The sequence below is a fragment of the Asterias amurensis genome, chromosome 18 (assembly GCF_032118995.1).
Source record: "Asterias amurensis chromosome 18, ASM3211899v1".
Lineage (NCBI taxonomy): Eukaryota > Metazoa > Echinodermata > Asteroidea > Forcipulatida > Asteriidae > Asterias > Asterias amurensis.
This window is the reverse complement of record NC_092665.1, coordinates 1,657,675-1,676,709: the sequence shown is the minus strand read 5'-3', so window position 1 is coordinate 1,676,709 and position 19,035 is coordinate 1,657,675. Positions and strand designations below refer to the sequence as shown.

Sequence of the window (19,035 nt, the reverse complement as noted above, 5' to 3'; positions counted from 1 at the left end):
CAACCATAAAGTAAACTGTTTAGTTTGCTAACTGCAGAGTAAACCGTTTCAGTTTTCTAACTTTGCTCAGAACCATCAAGTCAGCTTATGCTCCTATTCAGTTCCTCGTCTTTGGACACAGTTTCGACTTTGGTTATTCATGCCATCTGAAATATCAAAGATTATTGCAGGTTCCCGTCCCGCTCTAGTCAATCTCTCTTTGTTCAGACCAGAATTATTTTGAAAATTTAGCCAGTCAATTTGTCTGGTGGTTTGTTACTTCTGGTAAATTTGTGTTTATCTGAGCAATTGTAGGGCTTGATGGTTCTGAAACCGCACAAATAACAAAAAACGCACTTTGCATGGCTTGTCTCTATGGACAACTCTCGGCACCATCCTACTGCTTTTCCCTGCTTGTCCGTATACCTCTTTATTCAAAGAGTTTTATACTAGTTTCTTGAGAAAAGAGAATAAGCTGTCGCAAAAGTGCTTACTAACCAAAGGACTTATGGTAAATGAAAGGAACAAATATTTAATGGCCTGGGGTTGCAACCACTGACAGAGTCTTTCTCAAAGGCTAATTGAGAGAAAGACACTGCTAGGGTCAAATATCAGACCATTATTACTTGTTGGGTATTAATTTCTGTCTGCCGCCTTCTTAGAACTAAACCAATCATGAAACATAGAAAATGCGCAGATATGTATGCGCATCGCACAGGACTAGCCAATGAGTAACCACCTTTTAGCCTGTTTGTGAGAGCGCTACTGAAGTGACGTCAAAGGTCTTTACAGACTTGTTTATATTGAAGTCAATTTTTTTAAACTAATTTCTGCACAAATCTGTACTTTGCTGCTGTACGCAATAATCTTTAATCATCTGTGATTACCTGCCACTTTGTGGGAGTTCCCCAACGTTTGAACAAGATCGACTTGCACGCAAACATCCTGTATTAATTACTTAGAAATAAAGACTCATTCATCGAAAAGAGAAAATAGGTCTACATTACATCTTTGTTTTATGCTTTTGTTGAAAGTACATTAGCTTATGCAAACTGCTTAAAACCAAACCAAAAGGACCTATGGAAAAAACGCAAAAAAGGCCATAAATTATTTTCAATCAATACCAATTTTTTGGACCAACAGAATCCTATTGTAAACCCACTTACTTTAATCTCACTTTGATCATTGCCTCAAAACTATTATTATAATTTGTATTCATTGCTTTTTGGCGCATACCCTCACATTTTCTTGCTTAAAGGCAGTGGACACTATTGGTAATTACTCAAAATAATTGTTGCCATAAAAACTTACTCGGTAACGTGCAAAGGAGAGCTGTTGATAGAATTTAACATTGTTCAAATTGTCACATGTTTGTTGTTTTAAGCATATGTTGAGATACACCAGGTGAGAAGACTGGTCTTTGACAATTACCAAAGGTGTCTATTGCCTTTAAAGCATATCGACACGCCTTCCGAAGCACTGTTCCATCATCCTGCCTTGTTTTTTGGTGTTTTTTTCAAAACCCTAATTTTGATTTCTTTCTTTCGTCCATGAGGTTTGACCTGGGTTCCAGCGATGCTGTGGTCATCCGGAGCACGGTTACCATCCAACCACTTCACTGGTACACGGTACGCGTGAGTCGCGATAAGCGCGACGGCAGCATCAGCGTGGATGGAGAGACACTGGTCAAGGGGTCAAGCAATGCCGGGTCATCTGGACTGACCCTTACGAGCGACCTCTTCGTTGGCGATGTACCCCAGGACAAAGAAGCGTAAGTGATTTTTCCTGAAGACATTTTCATCTCGACTACCAAACCCTGTAATGCCAGGTCTTAAGTTTTCTTTTTATGAGGGGTTCCCTTCATAAAGTCTGGATTTTTGTATGCATGATCCATTTCACGAAACCTCTGCTCAGTATCTGTGTTAAATTTTTGTGGGATTGTAGAATAATAAACATTTCTGAATGAATGAATAAATGATTGAATGTGTTTCTTTCCATCACACGCTTGTTCCCCAAGTCAACAAAGGTCAAAAATCTTTCAGTGTAGCTGTGCCAATGATTTGGAACAATCTTCCTACTGTCATAAGGGAATCAGTTACTTCATCTACAATTCATGAAGGTCTTATAAATTTTAATGGTTATGTTATGTTATGTTATGTTATGTTATGTTATGTTATGTTATGTTATGTTGTGTCATGTCATATTATCAACTGTAGGATTTACAGAGAAGCTGGCACCACGAAGGGTTCCGTAGGATTTATTGGGTTCCGTAGGATTTATTGGATTCCTGGAGAGTTTCGTAGGATGAAACAGCGTCTTATAAATTTTAACTGTCATGTTATTCTATGTTATCAACTGTAGTATTTACAGAGTAGCTGGCACAACGAAGGGTTTCGTAGGATGTATCGGCTACCTGGAGGTTAACGGCAAAACCCTTGATGTCTATCATCCCGCTGGGGCCATCCTCTACGGAGCCAACGTCGGCGAATGCGGAAATGATCCCTGTCTTAAACAGCCGTGCCTGAACAACGCTACATGTACACCCACAACAGCTGAGCAGTTCACCTGTGAATGCGTGGAAGGATTCGTCGGTACGTATTTCCGATATTTTCAGGGATGTCATTCCCCAAAGAACAGTATTCTCACTTGGTGTATCCCGACGCTTAAAGTAACAAGCTTTGAAAATTTGGACTCAATTGGTCATCGAAGTTGCAAGAAAATAATGGAAGAAGATACACCCTTGTTGCACAAGTTTGTGTTCTTTCAGATGCCTGAGAAAGGCTTCAGGCCTGAAGCCTTTCTCAGATCAAAATTTTTTAGTGAGAAATTACCTCTTTCTCAAAAACTACGTTACTTCAGAGGGAGCCATTTCTCACAATGTTTTATACTATCAACAGTTCTTAATTGCTTATTACCAAGTCGGTTTTTATGCTTCAATATACTTTGAGTAATTACCAAATGAGTTAGTAATAGGCATGCTTCTTATAGAGCGCTCAAATCCATCACTCAGTGACGCTCATGTTTTTTATTTTGTCTTGTTTAGGTCCACTTTGCGGTGATGTATTTGTTGATCCGTGTGAGGGTAATATGTGCTACACTGGAGCAACGTGTACACCGCTTCCAGAGGGCGGGTACCGGTGTGATTGTCCAACAGGATGGAAGGGTGACATGTGCGACAGAGGTAAGAGTAAATTGTGCCCGTTTCGAGCGTATCAAAAACAAACAAAATATCCGAAGAAGATTGTGTTTTTTCTGAGAACTCAAATCATCTTGATTAATTCTAATTATATACAAAGTTCTTGAAAAAAATCAATTTGGTATGAAAACAATTTCAAATGGATTATATGTTCAAATTAACAGTTGATTTTTCGTTATTCAACCAATAGTTATTTTCAAATTTTACCCACAGTCATTTTCCGTTGTGGTTTAATCCTACTTTTGTCATTCAATTCGTTTTACATTTATTTCCATACTGTCAAAAACACAGCATTTAAAGAATGCATCAGAGTGAACAGAGTAGTTTAAGTTTTATTAAACTCAAAGAAATGGAACATTATGTTAGCCGATTTGACAAGTCGAGGCTTGTAGTAATCAGCCTGTGGACAGACAGAGAGACAAGATAAACGGACAAACAGAGGACGTACGAATAGGAACAAAACAACCTACAAACAATAACAACGCTTAAATTTTGCTTCTCGTAGAAATAGTTCCAGAGCCAGCGATCCCGTTCGTTCCCGGCTTCAACGGAAACTCCTTCATCGAGTTGCCCGGACTGAGCGCTCCGTCCAGAATCACGATCGAGGTGGAGTTCCTCGCTACCAAACCCAACGGGATGATCTTCTACAACGGGCAGAGCACCAACGGCAACGGGGATTTCATCTCGCTCAACTTGGTCGACGGATACTTGGAATTTCGCTATAACTTGGGCTCGGGGACGGCTGAAATCAGGTAGGTGGATGATGTCTTTAGGAAAAATGAAAACAAGTACATTTGTTGACTTCTTTTTGGTACAAACAGTTCGTTCTTCAATTCATTTACTTCCTCATGTTATGACTACTACTGAACTCTCATATCTTGTTCTCTCATTACCATACTTTTGGGTCGCACCACACATTTCTCTAGTTATTGAAACTCATGTACTGCTGTTCTAAAAGCTTAATTATTCAATAGTACTCATCAAACTTCTTCTCTCCTTCCTTTCTAACTTTGGAATCCACTTCCTGTATCCTGCAATTATAACCTGTCCCAATTAAGAATATAGAATAAGCCGTTGTTAACTGCTTACCATCTTAAAAAACCTTCATTGTATGGTATGAATACAAAACAATAGTAAATGCCTTGACTTTTCGATCCTAGCAGAGTCTTTTTCGAAGGCTTTGTGTCTTTGAAACAAAAATTATTATGGCTGTGCTTATTTATTATTTATGTGTTTCATGACTACTAACATTTCTTCTTCTTTTCTGTCTAAACATTGAATCATTTCATCACACCTTTTCATCCTGTTCGTTAGTCCTAACTATATAGCGGACAACCTGCTACATGTATTAAGGTATTTTGGTGTGTGCAGTCGAAAGTGTTTTGTTTGAAATTCATTTGTTGTGTCGGCATGCTGCATGACAATCTGTACCTTATGCTATTTAGATATTACTCGTGCCACTCGTGGAACCTCTCTTTCAAGTTTGTTGGGGCGTCAGCCGTCCCATGGTGGTCCGGGAAACAAAATCTCTTCAAACCCCCCTGTCCAGAGCGGTTGTCGTTAGGTTATGCAGGTTATGTCTTTTAAGTGCACAAATGTTGTCAGTCCATCTGGCTTTCGGTCTTCCTCTTCCAGCGCGACCAGCAACACATCCTTCCAGGCAATGCTCGTGGAATATGGAAAAATAAAGCTCCTCTGCTGAAAACCGAGTTGGATATGTGATCGGATGCGCTATATTTTTCCCTATTGTACGATCACTTTTGTGATAACAAATTTATCTTCAAATACACTTAACGCTCAACTTGACGCAAAAGGTTTAAGATGTTCCTCAAGAAAACTGATCCGTTTATTGGACTGTGTTCTGAAGTCTTTATGTTGCATTGTTATTTTCGCATTGTTAGTCAATGTTATTTTCTGCTGTCCTCCCAAAGGAATGAACAGAAAACAACTGTTGATGTGTTATCTACCCCTTACATTTGATCGTTTGACCTTCTTTCCTTGCAATTTTGTGTCTTTGCTTGAAAGCCTAATGTATATTGCAGCAGAGTTTGAGTTGGTTGACGTTGCCTTTAACTTATAATAAAAGTAGAAAACCCAATCTTAGGACAGGTCATTATTTTGATATTCAATTTATAAAAGGTCAGGATACCATACTCGTTCCCTCATTACAAAATTGTTAAAAACAAATGATTAGGCCGTGTCCGAAACGGCGACTTCGGCTACAGCTACGGCTAGATCGCGCGCGTCTGCCTATTCTTCAACACTGGTAGACGCGCTGATCTAGACGTAGCTGTAGCCGAAGTCGTCGTTTCGGACACGGCCTTAGTTTCAGTACTCCCCTTCCTATCACAGGTGAATTGTAGCCGATTCGCAAAAGAACATTATTTATATAAAAGTATGTGACTTTGAAATCAAATTGAAACAATAAAAGAAAAACATCAATTTAAAACATTTACATGTATAATTTCTCAGTTTGCACAGTACAGTTTTAAAAACCGAAGATATGACAAAGTACAAAGGATTATGGGGAAAAAAACGGTGGGAAAATATCGCAGGCATGTTTATTGGGTGGGATTCAAACCCACGATCTTTGCAATTATAGCGCAGATGTCTTACCACTAGAACACCGAGATTGCCCGGTGGCTAGAGGCCGTTCCCATCCTATGTTTTAGCAGCGTGTAACAAGAAAGTACCGAGTATAGACGATGTGACCTCTGACGTCACACGAAAACCGTAACATGATTCGCGCGCATACCGCCGGGCAAAACCTTTGTGTTTTGGCAGCCAGCTAGAAAGTGTATGCAATCTTACCATGACTACGTGTCTTTTTGCCCGGCGAAACATGACGTATACAGTGTTTTTGTCAACAGAGGGCGGTTTGAATGTAAACATAGGTCACATCGTCTATACAGTGCTGTTAATACAAACATCGGTAAAACAAAATTAATATGTTTATGTATTGTTTGATTTGTTCTTTATAGGAGCCCAGATAAACTGAGTCTAGATGAGTGGCATGTGGTTGAAGCTACAAGGATGAAGGTCGATGGAATGCTTTACATCGACGGCATCATGGTCGCTATGGGAGAATCATTGGTAAGATGCAATTCTACTTCCCTGGGCCAGATTTCATGAAGCCTGTAAGCGAAAAAACTTTCTAAGCACAGACAAACTTTGCTTAACAGACACTGGTTACCAGCCATCACTCCACAAAGTTCCGATGTTGCAACTGGTGCCCAACTCGTTTTTTTTCTTTTTTTCTCTCGCTTAGCATTTGCTAAGCAGTATTTTGGTGTTGATATATAGTGGGAAGAAAAATAAAATAAACCAATAAACTTCTCAGATTCCGTTTTAGTGTTGACTTTATTTTGATAAACTGAATTGATTTTATTTTTATGTTGTTTGATTGATTGACAGGGATCGGCGAAACAACTTAACCTCAAGAAAAGTCTCTTCATTGGCGGAACGGATAACTACTCGCACCTCTCTAGGAAAGCTGGCATCACAGACGGCTTTGTTGGCGGTATCAAAATGGTTAGCAGTAATAAATAAATAAAACTGAGTTCTTATATAGCGTTTTATTACACCCGATGGGCGTCTCGAAGCGCTCAGTATTTTTTTCCTGCAAGGTTTCTGAGCAATGGTTTTTTTTGGTACACTTTTATGCGCTTTTGATTTTGTTACATTTCTATATATAATGTACTGATAAATTCTCATAATTAGAGATAGTCATTACATGGTGTTACCGCAAACCTTTCCATATCATATTACCACCATGCAAAGTTTCAAATCCTACTTATAATTGTTCTTCTTTTTCCAACAAAATCTATGTGCCTCATGTTGTAGTTTGCCATCGACCGTGAGGTGGTTCCAGACTTGATCCAAGCCGCCTTGAACCAAGTCAACATCGAGGCGTTCGTGGAGCATCCATGCGTCGGGGCACCGTGTATGCACACGTTCATGTGCGTTCCTGACGGGGAAAGCTACACGTGTGAATGCCCACCTCAAAGCCAGATTGTAGGGAGCAAGTGTGTATCGATGGAAGCATCGACATCCAGTGGAGGTAATAAAAATAGTATCGAAGTTGTAATGCACACATCCACCCTGCTGGGTGTTCAAGACGCAGTTAAACCAAAAGAAAGAAAACAGGCACAACAAAATTAGTTCATGACAATACTATTTGTGGAGAACAGGAAAGGGCAGGGAAATTATCATTCTTATGGGTATTTTGATTTGATTTTGTTTTCGCAGATGATGGCGGACTTCAGCCAGTCACTGAGCGACCAGACACCAACGCTCCAGTGTCCTTTGATGGAAGAAGTTACTTTAGTTATTCAAACACAGCATCATTGAAAATGTAAGCATTCACTCCAAGATTCTGTATGTTGAAATAACAGAGATGTATTTATAACAATATTGTTTTGGAAATATGGAGAAAATTCAACTTATCAGAAAACCAGAGACAATGGAAACTTTGTTTGACAATATTAGGGGTCAGTCAACTGGAATTTTTTTTTAAACCATTGTTAATTGTGCCTGACATATGACCCTAACAGAGTTTGCATAAATAACAAGATTGTTGCGATGGTCACATTTGTCATAGACAGTATTATTATTTTTTTTTGTTATTTTTCTTTTCTTTTTTTGAAAAAAATATTGCAAGATTTTACAAGATGGCTGTTGGTTACAAGATTGTCGAAGACAGTATTTAATTATTTTTTTCATTTTTTTTTTTCCAATTTCAATTCAAGTCAACATGGATGCCTTCATCTAAGAAGGGGCCAATAAGGAAAAAGTCTCAATTTGTTCTCTTTCCTCTTTTTTTGTTTCCTTCCGCTCTATCTTCAGTAAAAAAGCTCAGATGACCAACATCATCAAGCTGCGTTTCCGGACAACGCAGGAATCCGGTCTGTTGCTCTACAACAGCATCAATCAAGCTAACGGTGACTTCATCGCTGTGGCTGTCATAGACGGCAGCGTTGAGTTTGGTTATAACTTGGGAAGTGGTGTTAAAAGAATAAGAGCGCCAGGCGCAGTCAGCGACGACCGATGGCACACAGTCACCATATCCAGGTGGGTAGATCGGGAAAGGCAAAGGCTGTTACTGTCGAACCCACACTCTGTTGATTAGAAACACTAAAGCTTGAGTCCTGGTGTGACGCTCAGCCACGTCAAACCATATAAAAAGAAGTATCCCCAGCCGTTTCGCTCATTTGTCTTTATTCAACAGCAAAATTGCTTTTGCGCGACATTATTGTCTTTATGTATTGACTTCTCAGCTTTGAAAAGAACTGTCCTGCTTATTAACTTTCTACCTTGGCGGAAGGTATAGAAAATCGGTTGGGACCACTACTTTAGGTTACAGGGTCGTTAATAACTGCACTACATGTACCATGGAGTGAGTTCTTAAATTGGTCCCAACTTTTTTGACTAGCTTGCTCTAGTCATCGTCAGGAGACCGTGTTTTTGTAATTCATGAGTTGGTTTATCTCCAAGATGTTTACCGAAACTGTTAAGCATTTTGGTTGAGACTTTTACAAGTTTATTCAAATTTAACTGAGTATACGGAATTACTTGAATATGACTTCTAAAAGACTTGTCATGACAAATTGTGCGCCGCTTCTTTTGTGTGTTTCAGAGCTCAGCGTGAGGGCAGTATTCAAGTAGATGATGAAGCGCCATCATTGGCAGCCTCCAAGCCGGGGGCGTCTTTCTTAAACACAGATGGCATTATGTGGATTGGTAAGTATTGTTTGAGGAAGAGGTTGTAGGTTGGGTCAGTTTATCACAGATTAATATCTAGGTGTTTTAAAGCTTTTACATCTTCTAACAATAGTCGGGGGAAAACGAAGGAGCTCCCAGGCTTACTTCTATGATACTAAGTGTTTGTCAAGATAGGGTCAAAGGTCGTCTTGATTCGTGACGCAAGTTTTTGGAATAGTCACTAGTAAAGGGATCAACATCGATTGTTTCGGGAGGGACTGGGCAAGTCTACCAATCTGGATCAAAGCTAGTGTCTTCAAAACAATCTTAGGTGATAAATGGCTCGTTTTTTTTACTTTTGTTTTCCACGACAGGCGGACACGCAAATCTTCAATCTAACGTGCCGTTTGACTTCAGACGAGCCTTTGTGGGCTGCATAGCTGACGTCGAACTTGAAGAAAATAGTCTACATCTATATGACGACGCGAGAGAAGAAAGGCCTTCAGCGTTCTGCGGCTACCCAGACGCATAACACATGGACTAATCATGAGAAAGGGAGGAGTAATTTGTATTAAGGGAGTGAAGTTGCAAAAGGAGCGAATGGCGTGCTTTTAAGATTGAAGTTGCAGATGTGGCACCGTGCTGATTTCTACACCAAGTCTCAATCTCTTCCACTGAGAAATCACCAGGAGATAGCAGAAGTGTGACATTGTTTGTCTTTTTTGAAGTTCATATTCCTTCTTGCAGTTGCATTTAGAATGTTTTTAAACCGTCCTAATTATCGACCAATCATATTGGTCATATACTTTATGGTCATCTATGAGCCTTGTGATTGGTTGATTGGAGCATTGGTGCCACCACAACTACATGAGCGGAGAATAAAATGAAATGTTATAATGGTAGGTTTGAAATGACCACATTCCATTTGTCTACTTCACCTTGTTGAGGCGTTATCTTTTTAGGGTGAGAGGATTTAAATTTACCTGGATTTCCTCCCGCCGAGACCTCCCCTTCACACTCGCAGAAACTTCTCCCCTCTTTCAGAAAAACCCAATTTTAAGAACAGCTTTAATGTATATAGATTGTTCACGGTTTTAAAACGTCTTCTTATGTCAACCAGTTTTACTTACACCTCGTTAGCTCTGAAGGCCTTTGAACTGTTACAAACCCACCACGTTATTTCCGATCCACTTTTTGGGACAGGTGAATTTTCCCACAAGAATGGGGTCGGGGGGAAAGAGGTTCCTGGGGTCGATTTCACAAAGATTGTCCTAACTTAGGACTAGTCTGAGGACTCTGTAGGAGTCGTTAAAAACTTAAGGCTAGTCCTAAGTTAGGAGTAACTTGATAGAGGCTTATTATTATTGTTGGAAGTTTGAACAAAGCCTGCACTTCAAAATCGATGTATAAGTATCTGTAGATTGCGAGCAGAGTTGGAAGTTAAGAGAGCTGGATTTTTGCAGCGAAGGGAATGTAAAATCAAATTTGAATGGTGCACTTTTATTTCTTCTCACGACTTAGATTATTTATGTTGACTTATTTTATATCGACCAATGTGTATAGAGGAGACGATTCAAAATGTGACCTGCGACCCACAAGATGAGAGTGAACCTGGAAAAGTTAACGGGAACTACTTTTTCCTCTGATAATTTAGTCTGGAAGACAAAACGAAAGAACTCATTACTCGCAATCTTTGTTCGCAGGTCACGTTTTTGAGTCAGTTGAGCTGGTTAGGATTTAGTGTACATTTCCCAGCCGGTGTTTTAAATTCTAGCTTGAACATTTCATCGGTAGGTTATTTCTGAGGAGTGACTGCCGATGAGGTTTCGTCTTTTCTTTTTGGTTCACCGTGACCAAAAGAGGGAACTATTTCGAGCTCTTAAAAGATTGTAATCATTTGTATTTAAATTCATGACTTTTGGTGCTTAATTGGTCTTAATCCTAATCGTTTAAAGAATTCTGTATTACATTTATAAACGTCACAATTAACAGGTTTGTAAAAACTTGATTACACAAATTGATCTTTTTTAAAACTATACTGCTGTTTTTTTTACTAATTATTATTTTGAAATTTTTAAAAAGTTTTTTTCTTAAACAACGACGAGGGTTTTATGTCACTCATTGGTAATAATTGTTTTGAAAATTTTCTTCACACAAATTTGAGTGAATGCTCAGAAAACCACACATATCAAATTATTTCTGAAAGGTTTTTAAAACGTTTCTATTACAACAATGATTGAAATTTTTCTTTTTAAAACTGTCATCCATTTTTTCATAAATGGTACACAACTATTTGTTTCAGCAATTTCTTTGTATGTTAACAAAATAGGAGTGACTATTTCTGAAATCTACTAAATAATTGTTTGATTTTGGTTTGAAGGATTTTGGAAACTGTGTTTTTATCAAGTATTATTATCACCCACACAAGCAATACTAAAAACAAGTAAATCTATTCCTTGTGTTTTAATAACTAGAAATAATTTGCATTGTTATGTAATGTTATGTAATTTTTTTAACGATAATAAATTTCAGTTACGCTTCATTTGAAATCAACTTCTTTTGTAATCGGCAAAATATAACAAAACCAATTGAAAATCAAAAGAATCGTGCAGTAAAAATTGCTGTTGATAAAAATTAGTTACAAAATAAAACCTCTTTTTTTTCACAATTGTACAGTACCACTCTATCATATAATATAATTTGTTTTAAAGTCATATATACTTTGTATTTCCTGCTCCAGAGGGACAGTGGGATATGAAAATAATTTTTACTCTAAAAGCATTTTTTACATCATCAACAGGTTGGCTTTGCTTATGACCTTTGACCCTATGAACCACTGGTCTCCAATAAGTGGGTTATTGAACTAGTAAATTGCATAAAAATATATAGTTTTATTATCTTTTAATGTTTTCACTTTAAAGGCACTGGACTTTATTGGCAATTGCTCAAAATAATTGTTAGCATAAAAACAAAGTTGTTGATAGTATAAAACATCTCCCCATTACTTGTACTAATTGAGGTTTTATGCTGATAATTATTTTGAGTAATTACCAATAGTGTCCAGTGTGTTTAAACAACCTATAAGAATAATGCACCAATGTCCAGACTTGTACAGTCATCTAATGTTTGTTTTATCTGTAAGTTAGAATTTTCAGCCATAGGTACAAGAAGTAGGTATTGTATTGTCTCTATTCAATTATGTACACAATAGGTTTATATATTTATTATAATATTTTGTAAAAATTTTTAAAAAATAAGAAAAAATAAGAAACCACCCACGATGATAAAGCTTTAAGAACTTGTAGTGACACCCTAGTGAGAACTGTGACGATGTTTATGAAAAAACTGTTGCGTCGGAACACCGGACAATTCATGTGCAAAGCTGACAATTATCAAGTTTCGGTCAATTTTGGATTGTTTTATTGAAAACCATCTCGCATTTCCCCCTTAATTAGGGCTTTAACAAAATGTTTATGACTGGGCACAATCTCATCAAAAATATTGCGGAATAATCGTCTGCATGCTTACCCAAAATGAGCAGGCTACCATTCACAAATTGTTTGTGCACGAAGTTAGGCTGGTTACTTTAATCTGGTAAGCAATTTGTCTCAAAGGAGGGTCATGAGATAGAGTCCATTTTTTGTTTCCCAGACCTGCTTACCCCAAATTCCTACTTACCGAAGTTGCTTACCCCTACTATGCAGTTTTAAATAGGCCGTTAATGTTTTAGATACCAAGAGAATTTTGTAAGTAAACTTGATTTACAGACTGTCACAGGCAATATTGATACACTATCATGTAAGCTATATATAAACATATTGTGCGATTTCATATTGTTTCGAGGTTATTTTAATGATTGGATATTCCTCATTCTCTTATATGTACATGTATTAACCACAGATAGGGTGCGTTTGATTAGCTTCCCTGGGTCGACCCCGGTCTGCCCTCCGGTGCGTTCAAACAGCTTTGACGTCGTTCCAGGGGCTCACCAAGGTCGGCCCCCAGTGCCCTGCTTGTGGAGCGGATCACTTGGTGCTGGCCTGAGGGTGCGTTCAAACAGCTTTGACGTCGTTCCAGGGGCTCACCAAGGTCGGCCCCCAGTGCCCTGCTTGTGGAGCGGATCACTTGGTGCTGGCCTGAGGGTGCGTTCAAACAGCTTTGACGTCGTTCCAGGGGCTCACCAAGGTCGGCCCCCAGTGCCCTGCTTGTGGAGCGGGTCACTTGGTGCTGGCCTGAGGTGCATGACGTCACTACGAGAGGGCGAGTGGTCGTTCGATTAACTCTTGTCAGGGGCTCACCCGAATGAGCACCGCGGGGTCGACCCAGGGAAGCTTATCGAACGTACCCAAAAAGAAATTATGCAAAATTGGTTATTGTATTGTGTATGGGAAAGCATTCGGTATGTGTGTTTTTCGTTTTTGTACATAAAGAATTGATTTTTGTTGTCGTGAAACCATCGTATGTCAATTGAGTTATTATGAAACCAACAAACCATGTGGGGATTTTAAGAAGTGGCTGCATTTAATAAACTACTGGAATTGTTTTCTGTACAGAATTTTGGAATTGGCTGTAGTTGTTTTTTTGTAAGTATTTTTTTTGTCTTTGTATTTATTAAATTGTCAAGAAATGCTTATTAAAATAAAATCTTAAAAATTACACCAAGTGGTAAATTTTGCCGAAACATTTTTAATACAACAAAATCACTCACTCACCAGAGTTGCATTTGTGAATATTTTGTTTTCTTCTTAATTGGTAAGAAATACTTTTTAAAATTTTAACTTAAAAGTTACTCCATGAGGTAAATTTGGCCGAATGATTTACAAATAATTCAATATTAATACCCACAAAATTCATGAAAAAACATACACATTCTGTAAATTACAGAACTTAACCCACTTCTATAGACCGCTCAGCCATGACAACCAAAGATCGGTCTTTAGAATTGCTATTTTTATTATAAGAGTTCATTATTAATATAAAACTTGTCATGATTTTCTTGTGTTATTCGGACGGTTTCCTACCGAGAAGCAAAACCATCGGAGCTTTCAACGTAATCATCGTTTGATCTTCTTTCTTGTCCACACCAAGGATCTCCGTTAATCTGTGACCAAAATTGAACAAATTAACAAAAAATAATGAGTTATGTCTTTGACAGGAAGCAGTCAGACATGATGTGATTGTTTATCGTTTACCAAATGTTTACTAACTGATTATTTTTTTTTGATTACACATCCGCCCAGCACAGTTAGCGCCAATAACAGTCTGAATGGGAAACCAGGGCCCAATTTTGTAGCGCTGCTAAGCACAACAAATTTGCTTAGCATGAAATTTCTTCCTTGATAAAAACAGGAATGCCAACCAAATTTCCATGTGATTTTCAGGACTGAAGTGAACAAGCTAACGTACATGCAAACAATTGACTTAAAAATTAAACAATATCGCGCCATTCGTACAAAATAATGGAGCGATTTTAACAATAGCATGACGTCACGGGTGTGGGTTAAGTCGCATAATGCCCTCGGTGAACGGGCCATTCGTGGGTACAAATGGCCACGAATGGCGCGCACCTCGGGCATTATCCTATACAGACACACCAGGCGTACCCCTTCTCTTTGCAATTAGTGTGTACTGGGTTCTTTCATGTGCGTTGAATGTTGTAATAACAACACACGGGACCGACAGCTTTATGCTCCATCCGAAGGACGAAGCAGTAGTTAAGTGTCTTGCTTAAGGACTCTTGTGTCACGACTCCCGAACACACACTCCTTTGAACAGGTCTGAGCTCTTAACCGCTCAGCCACGATACCGGGGGGTATGCTGACGATTGTAAAGAAGTTATTTTTGTCTCTAAAGGATTAACTCCTGCCTACCTTTCGTAAAACTGAACCAAGGGATCTGTGGCCTCAGGATTCTGTTCTGAGAATGATTGATACGCCGACCAGGAACGTAGATATCCGATAAATGAAGCCACAGTCATTTCTTCAATCATTTCAATGGTGGTATCATCTCTGTAAACATTCAAACAAAATCATTTGTTAGAAAAACCGGCAGGCAATTTGCTGAGAGTTTCACACACAATAGCGCCCTCTGGTGTCCTATCCACAAGGCCCTGTGACGCGCAACATGCGTATGAATACACCTAGACTGGTCCCCTGTCTTTATCCGCAAGTATAAAGACGGGTACTTGCTTTTCAGAACCAGTGATTTCATTTGATACGGTTGGATTTCATTGGATAAACGTGCATTGGATTTCAGCTTTCTGTGTTTTGATTGGTCCGAGGTGACGTTTGGCAGCTGCACTTGCAATCTATGTGAAAGGTGAAGATGGACAGGAATTGACCTAGGCTAGAGGCCACTCTCTGGCGTTATTCACGAGCCTCAAAGTGAGACGTCAGATCTTCAGGCTAGTATACACCTCGCTCTCCCATTCTAATAAATACTGGGGCTTACCGTATACTCCCATCGTAGGGTATAGTGAAGTCCGAATACAAGTTGTCGATGTGTTTGCGGCGTTCACTCCAATATGGTGCTAAAGCTGATCCCTCATAGAACTGAATGATTAAACAATAATGTGAGTTTAAGGGTGAGGTCTGTATTGCTAGAGAGAGTTTCAAAGCTGAGAGTGACCGGCCTTTATGCTTGTTTTGAATGTTTTCTTTTTGGTAAAGGGCACCCTTTAAGGAAATTGTAAATCTAAGAAGTTGATGTCCCCTTTTATAGTTTTTGTGATACTTACATCTGTGTGGAGCTTCTCAAGTTTCTCATCTTTCGACCGGTCGTGTTCCTTACATGTATGTGGTACGCGATTCCCATGGGCAATGATAGCCAAGGAACCATGAGGGCGCAATACACGATGAACCTCCTTTAAGAATGCTCCATAGTCAAACCAGTGGACAGCCTGGGAGCTTGTGACTAGATCGACGGTACCGTCCTCGGCTGGAAGCTTCTCAGCAACTCCTATCCTGTCAATCGATCAAAAACAGCAAATTCAACGACAAAAGGAAGGGAAATACAAGTTGTTTTACCCTTACACACTTTCCCGAGTTCTGTGAAAAAAAAATCCACAGGCAAATCACTTGGGTAGGGTGCGAACCCAAGACCTTTGCATTGCTAGTGCAGATGTTTTACAACCGGACGCCTAGGATGTCAACAACCGAAGATATTTTATCTTGAGTTGTCAACATCTTACTTGCATGACGTCGCCATCCTTAAATAAAATATATTTGGAAGAAGACGACCAACTCTAGGATCGCCGCACGGTGGTGTCATCATCCCGCAGTAAATTATCTCAGGCTGTGTCTGGTAAGTGACTTCGGCTAAAGCTATGGCTATATCAGCGTGTTTGCCAGTATTGAAGAACATGCAGATGCGCATAATCTAGCGATAGCTGTACCCAAAGTTGCCGTTTCAGACACGGCTTAAGGATCTCAACACATCGGACGACGCTTCCAGAGCTTCATGCTAACCTGTATTCTACGTTGGGTGAATTAGTAATCTGCCTCGCCGCTTCCAGCTGCGACTCACTCACATCAACTCCGATGACCTTTTCAAAATGCGAGGCCAAAGGTCGTGTCATTTGACCCGACCCACACCCGACATCGATAGCAAGCTTGAAGGGCTGTGATTTCTGGAATTGGGTTTAATATAAGATGTGGAATACTTCATCCATTATTATTGTATTTGTCACTCAGATTAAGAAAACACTTAAAGGTACTGGATTATTTTTTGAGCATCCCCCTCCCTGCCACATTGGCAGTTTTTCCCAATTGTTATACAACTTGTTTTTACGTACATGAATAAACCCATAAGTGGTTGGTTCGAGAGCGGGGGAGATGGACTCTGGAGGGGGGGGAGGGGTATTTTAACAAATTCAAAATTATTTAACTTTTTAATGAAATGTTAATACAATTTTAATGATTAGTTTTTTAATAAATATAGACCAAGTATCATAGAACAAGCCCAGGGTCAGGATTGAAAGCAGTATCATTTTAAGCACAAATGGCAATAATGCTAGCCTACACAAAAAATAAATCATAATGTCACAATACGAGTCAAAATTGCATGATCATGATGTTTCGTTTGTTATTACTTATTGATACGGTTTTAGAAATTAATAAAGAGTTAACGGTTTCCGAGTCCCGCCTACCTTCTCTTGCAAATGGCACAATATTCTCTCGAAAACCTGGTGGGGTAGAGAAGGGCGAAACTTGTGGTACAGACTAGCATGGGCAGCTCCTTCGAAAAGTTTGATTGGTAGTGCCATGTTTGTTATGAAGGTGTTCGGTTAATCAGCTGTTACGATAATTATTAAGGGCCCGATCTTTGTTATTGTTTTGGTTTTGTGTTTCACAGGAGGGCGCCCTTACTTTCAACCAGTAAAAAGTACGGTCTCAAATTAATTATTTTCAATAATTAAAACTGTAAACTCGTGTTTAGTGTTTCACAAGAGGGCGCCCTTGCTTTCGGCCAGTAAAAAAACCCACGTGTTTGATGTTTCGCAAGAGGGCGCCCTTATTTTTGACCAGTAAAGTACGCGGTCTCTTAAAATTAACTATTATCTTTTTTATACTAATAATTATTTTGTCTTCAAATCCTAAGCATGCATGACAAAAACAGTACAGCACAGGCGATGAACATTTCAAAACTGGAGATAATAATTTTAAACATTGCCAGCAGTATAAGCGCTGAAACAATGGTTTTGCCGTTATTTTTAAAAACCTGTTTGGGACCACGCGTTCGTTATGCGTTGTCCACACGTGTTCTTATTATTGCTGGTGTAGGGATGGTTCGTTTTGCATTTTTCTCAACAATTTCTTTATCGTATTTATTGTTTACATGCTCAGTTAATAATTGCTGGATAAATTTAAAGCCACATGTGTTGGGGGGGGGGGGGGGGCAAGTCAACAAGATGTGCCAGCCATCCGAGGCCGATCCCCCGCTGAGTTTAAAAATAGCACAGGGCGCGCGCGTGGTGTTTGGACGCTCATTAGTATGCAGCAATTGAGAGGCCACCGAAGATGGCAAGCTGACAAAAGTCTCGAACACGTACCTGTGTGTGTCGTCAGGGGTGTACAATTATAAATAGGCATAACAGTATTATTACTCCCGCCCGCTGTATCCAGACAAAAATAATAATGTTGCCAAAGTTATCGCTAAAGTAAAGTGCATGCAGTGTTTTTTTATGAAGTAATGCGCATTATGATAGAATTATGGTCGCTCGGGTATCAATATTAATTGTTATGTTTTAAGTTGTATTTATAATCAAGTGTGCGTACAGAAATAGTACTAAACAAGGCGATGGACAAAATAAAAACTGTTTATTATACATTGCCATAACAGTGTGTATTTCTTTTAAACTGCGGCAACACGAATCGCCGTTTAAAAAAAAACATGTTTGGGACCACGTGTCCGTCCGTTACGTAATTAGAGCGGCGCGTGCTCAGTGACAATCATTCTCCATTGGTTAGAAGTGTTTATTTTTTGCGTTTTTCAACATTCCAAGCAGTATATGACTTATTTGCAGGATATTCTTTTTCAACTACGGTTGGGTTATACACCCATGACATAACACCTGGGGGGGGGGCGGGGAATACCAAGTCAACAACACATGTCAGGTGATGCGCTAGCCATCCGAATCCCCCGCTGAGTTTAAAAATAGCACAGGGCATGCACGCGCGCGGTGTTTGGACGCTCATTAATATGCAGCAATTGAGAGGCCACCTAAGAAAAGTCCAATGTCTTTAACACCTGTGCCAGGGGGTGTAAAATAGGCCTACGTTGTAGGCCTATATTCCGATGCATCCAGATAATTTGATTATTGCTATGTCATCACCAAAAAAAATGTATGCATGGAGGAATTGTTTCGTTCATTGCTAGTGTATCTTCAGGGAGGCCTGTCTTAATGATGATGGTCGCTCGTTTTGCATAATTATTTTGTACGTTAAAATAAATAAAGTAATTAAGATGCAAAGCAAAAAAAATGTGCAAAGTCGAAATGTAGGCCCTCTACGTTTTTGAATGTTTTTCAAAATTACATTATTTTTTAAAGCTGCTACTACTTTCTCCCATAGACGAGTAGGTCTAAGTTTTTGTTGCCATTATTTTCTTAGCGAACGTACGGCCGATGTCAGATGCAACTGTGTTCGCCATGCAATAGTGTC

The 19,035-nt window shown here is 39.2% G+C and overlaps 2 protein-coding genes across 4 annotated transcripts in view; one reads left to right on the top strand and one right to left on the bottom strand.

Moving 5' to 3' along the window:
- The window catches only part of LOC139951114 (agrin-like), a 97,954-nt gene extending 84,524 nt beyond the window's left edge, over window positions 1-13,430 (top strand). For all 3 annotated transcript variants that reach the window (XM_071949954.1, XM_071949952.1, XM_071949955.1), the window contains exons 20-30: window positions 1,535-1,750; window positions 2,341-2,570; window positions 3,023-3,160; window positions 3,681-3,927; window positions 6,157-6,268; window positions 6,590-6,706; window positions 7,019-7,235; window positions 7,424-7,529; window positions 8,021-8,245; window positions 8,811-8,914; window positions 9,250-13,430. In XM_071949954.1, the coding sequence (XP_071806055.1) occupies window positions 1,535-1,750; window positions 2,341-2,570; window positions 3,023-3,160; window positions 3,681-3,927; window positions 6,157-6,268; window positions 6,590-6,706; window positions 7,019-7,235; window positions 7,424-7,529; window positions 8,021-8,245; window positions 8,811-8,914; window positions 9,250-9,407 (1,870 nt within the window). In that variant the 3' untranslated portion in view covers window positions 9,408-13,430. The remainder of the gene's footprint in view (window positions 1-1,534; window positions 1,751-2,340; window positions 2,571-3,022; window positions 3,161-3,680; window positions 3,928-6,156; window positions 6,269-6,589; window positions 6,707-7,018; window positions 7,236-7,423; window positions 7,530-8,020; window positions 8,246-8,810; window positions 8,915-9,249) is intronic.
- On the bottom strand, window positions 12,290-17,171 carry LOC139951115 (putative methyltransferase DDB_G0268948). Its single transcript, XM_071949956.1, has 6 exons — window positions 17,022-17,171; window positions 16,342-16,502; window positions 15,612-15,837; window positions 15,326-15,426; window positions 14,746-14,883; window positions 12,290-13,976 (listed from the first exon to the last, which is right to left on the bottom strand). The coding sequence occupies exons 1-6, from the start codon at window positions 17,136-17,138 to the stop codon at window positions 13,877-13,879; spliced, it is 843 nt and encodes a 280-aa protein (XP_071806057.1). The 5' UTR covers window positions 17,139-17,171; the 3' UTR covers window positions 12,290-13,876.
- Between the last annotated feature and the right edge of the window lie 1,864 nt (window positions 17,172-19,035).

Excerpts from the sequence above, each read along its gene's own strand:
- LOC139951115 (XM_071949956.1), bottom strand. The coding sequence starts at position 17,138 with ATGGCACTACCAATCAAACTTTTCGAAGGAGCTGCCCATGCTAGTCTG. Across the intron at positions 15,427-15,611 it reads TTGAGAAGCTCCACACAGAT|TTCTATGAGGGATCAGCTTT; the intron begins GTAAGTATCACA and ends TTAATCATTCAG. Across the intron at positions 13,977-14,745 it reads TTGGTTCAGTTTTACGAAAG|ATTAACGGAGATCCTTGGTG; the intron begins GTAGGCAGGAGT and ends TTTTGGTCACAG.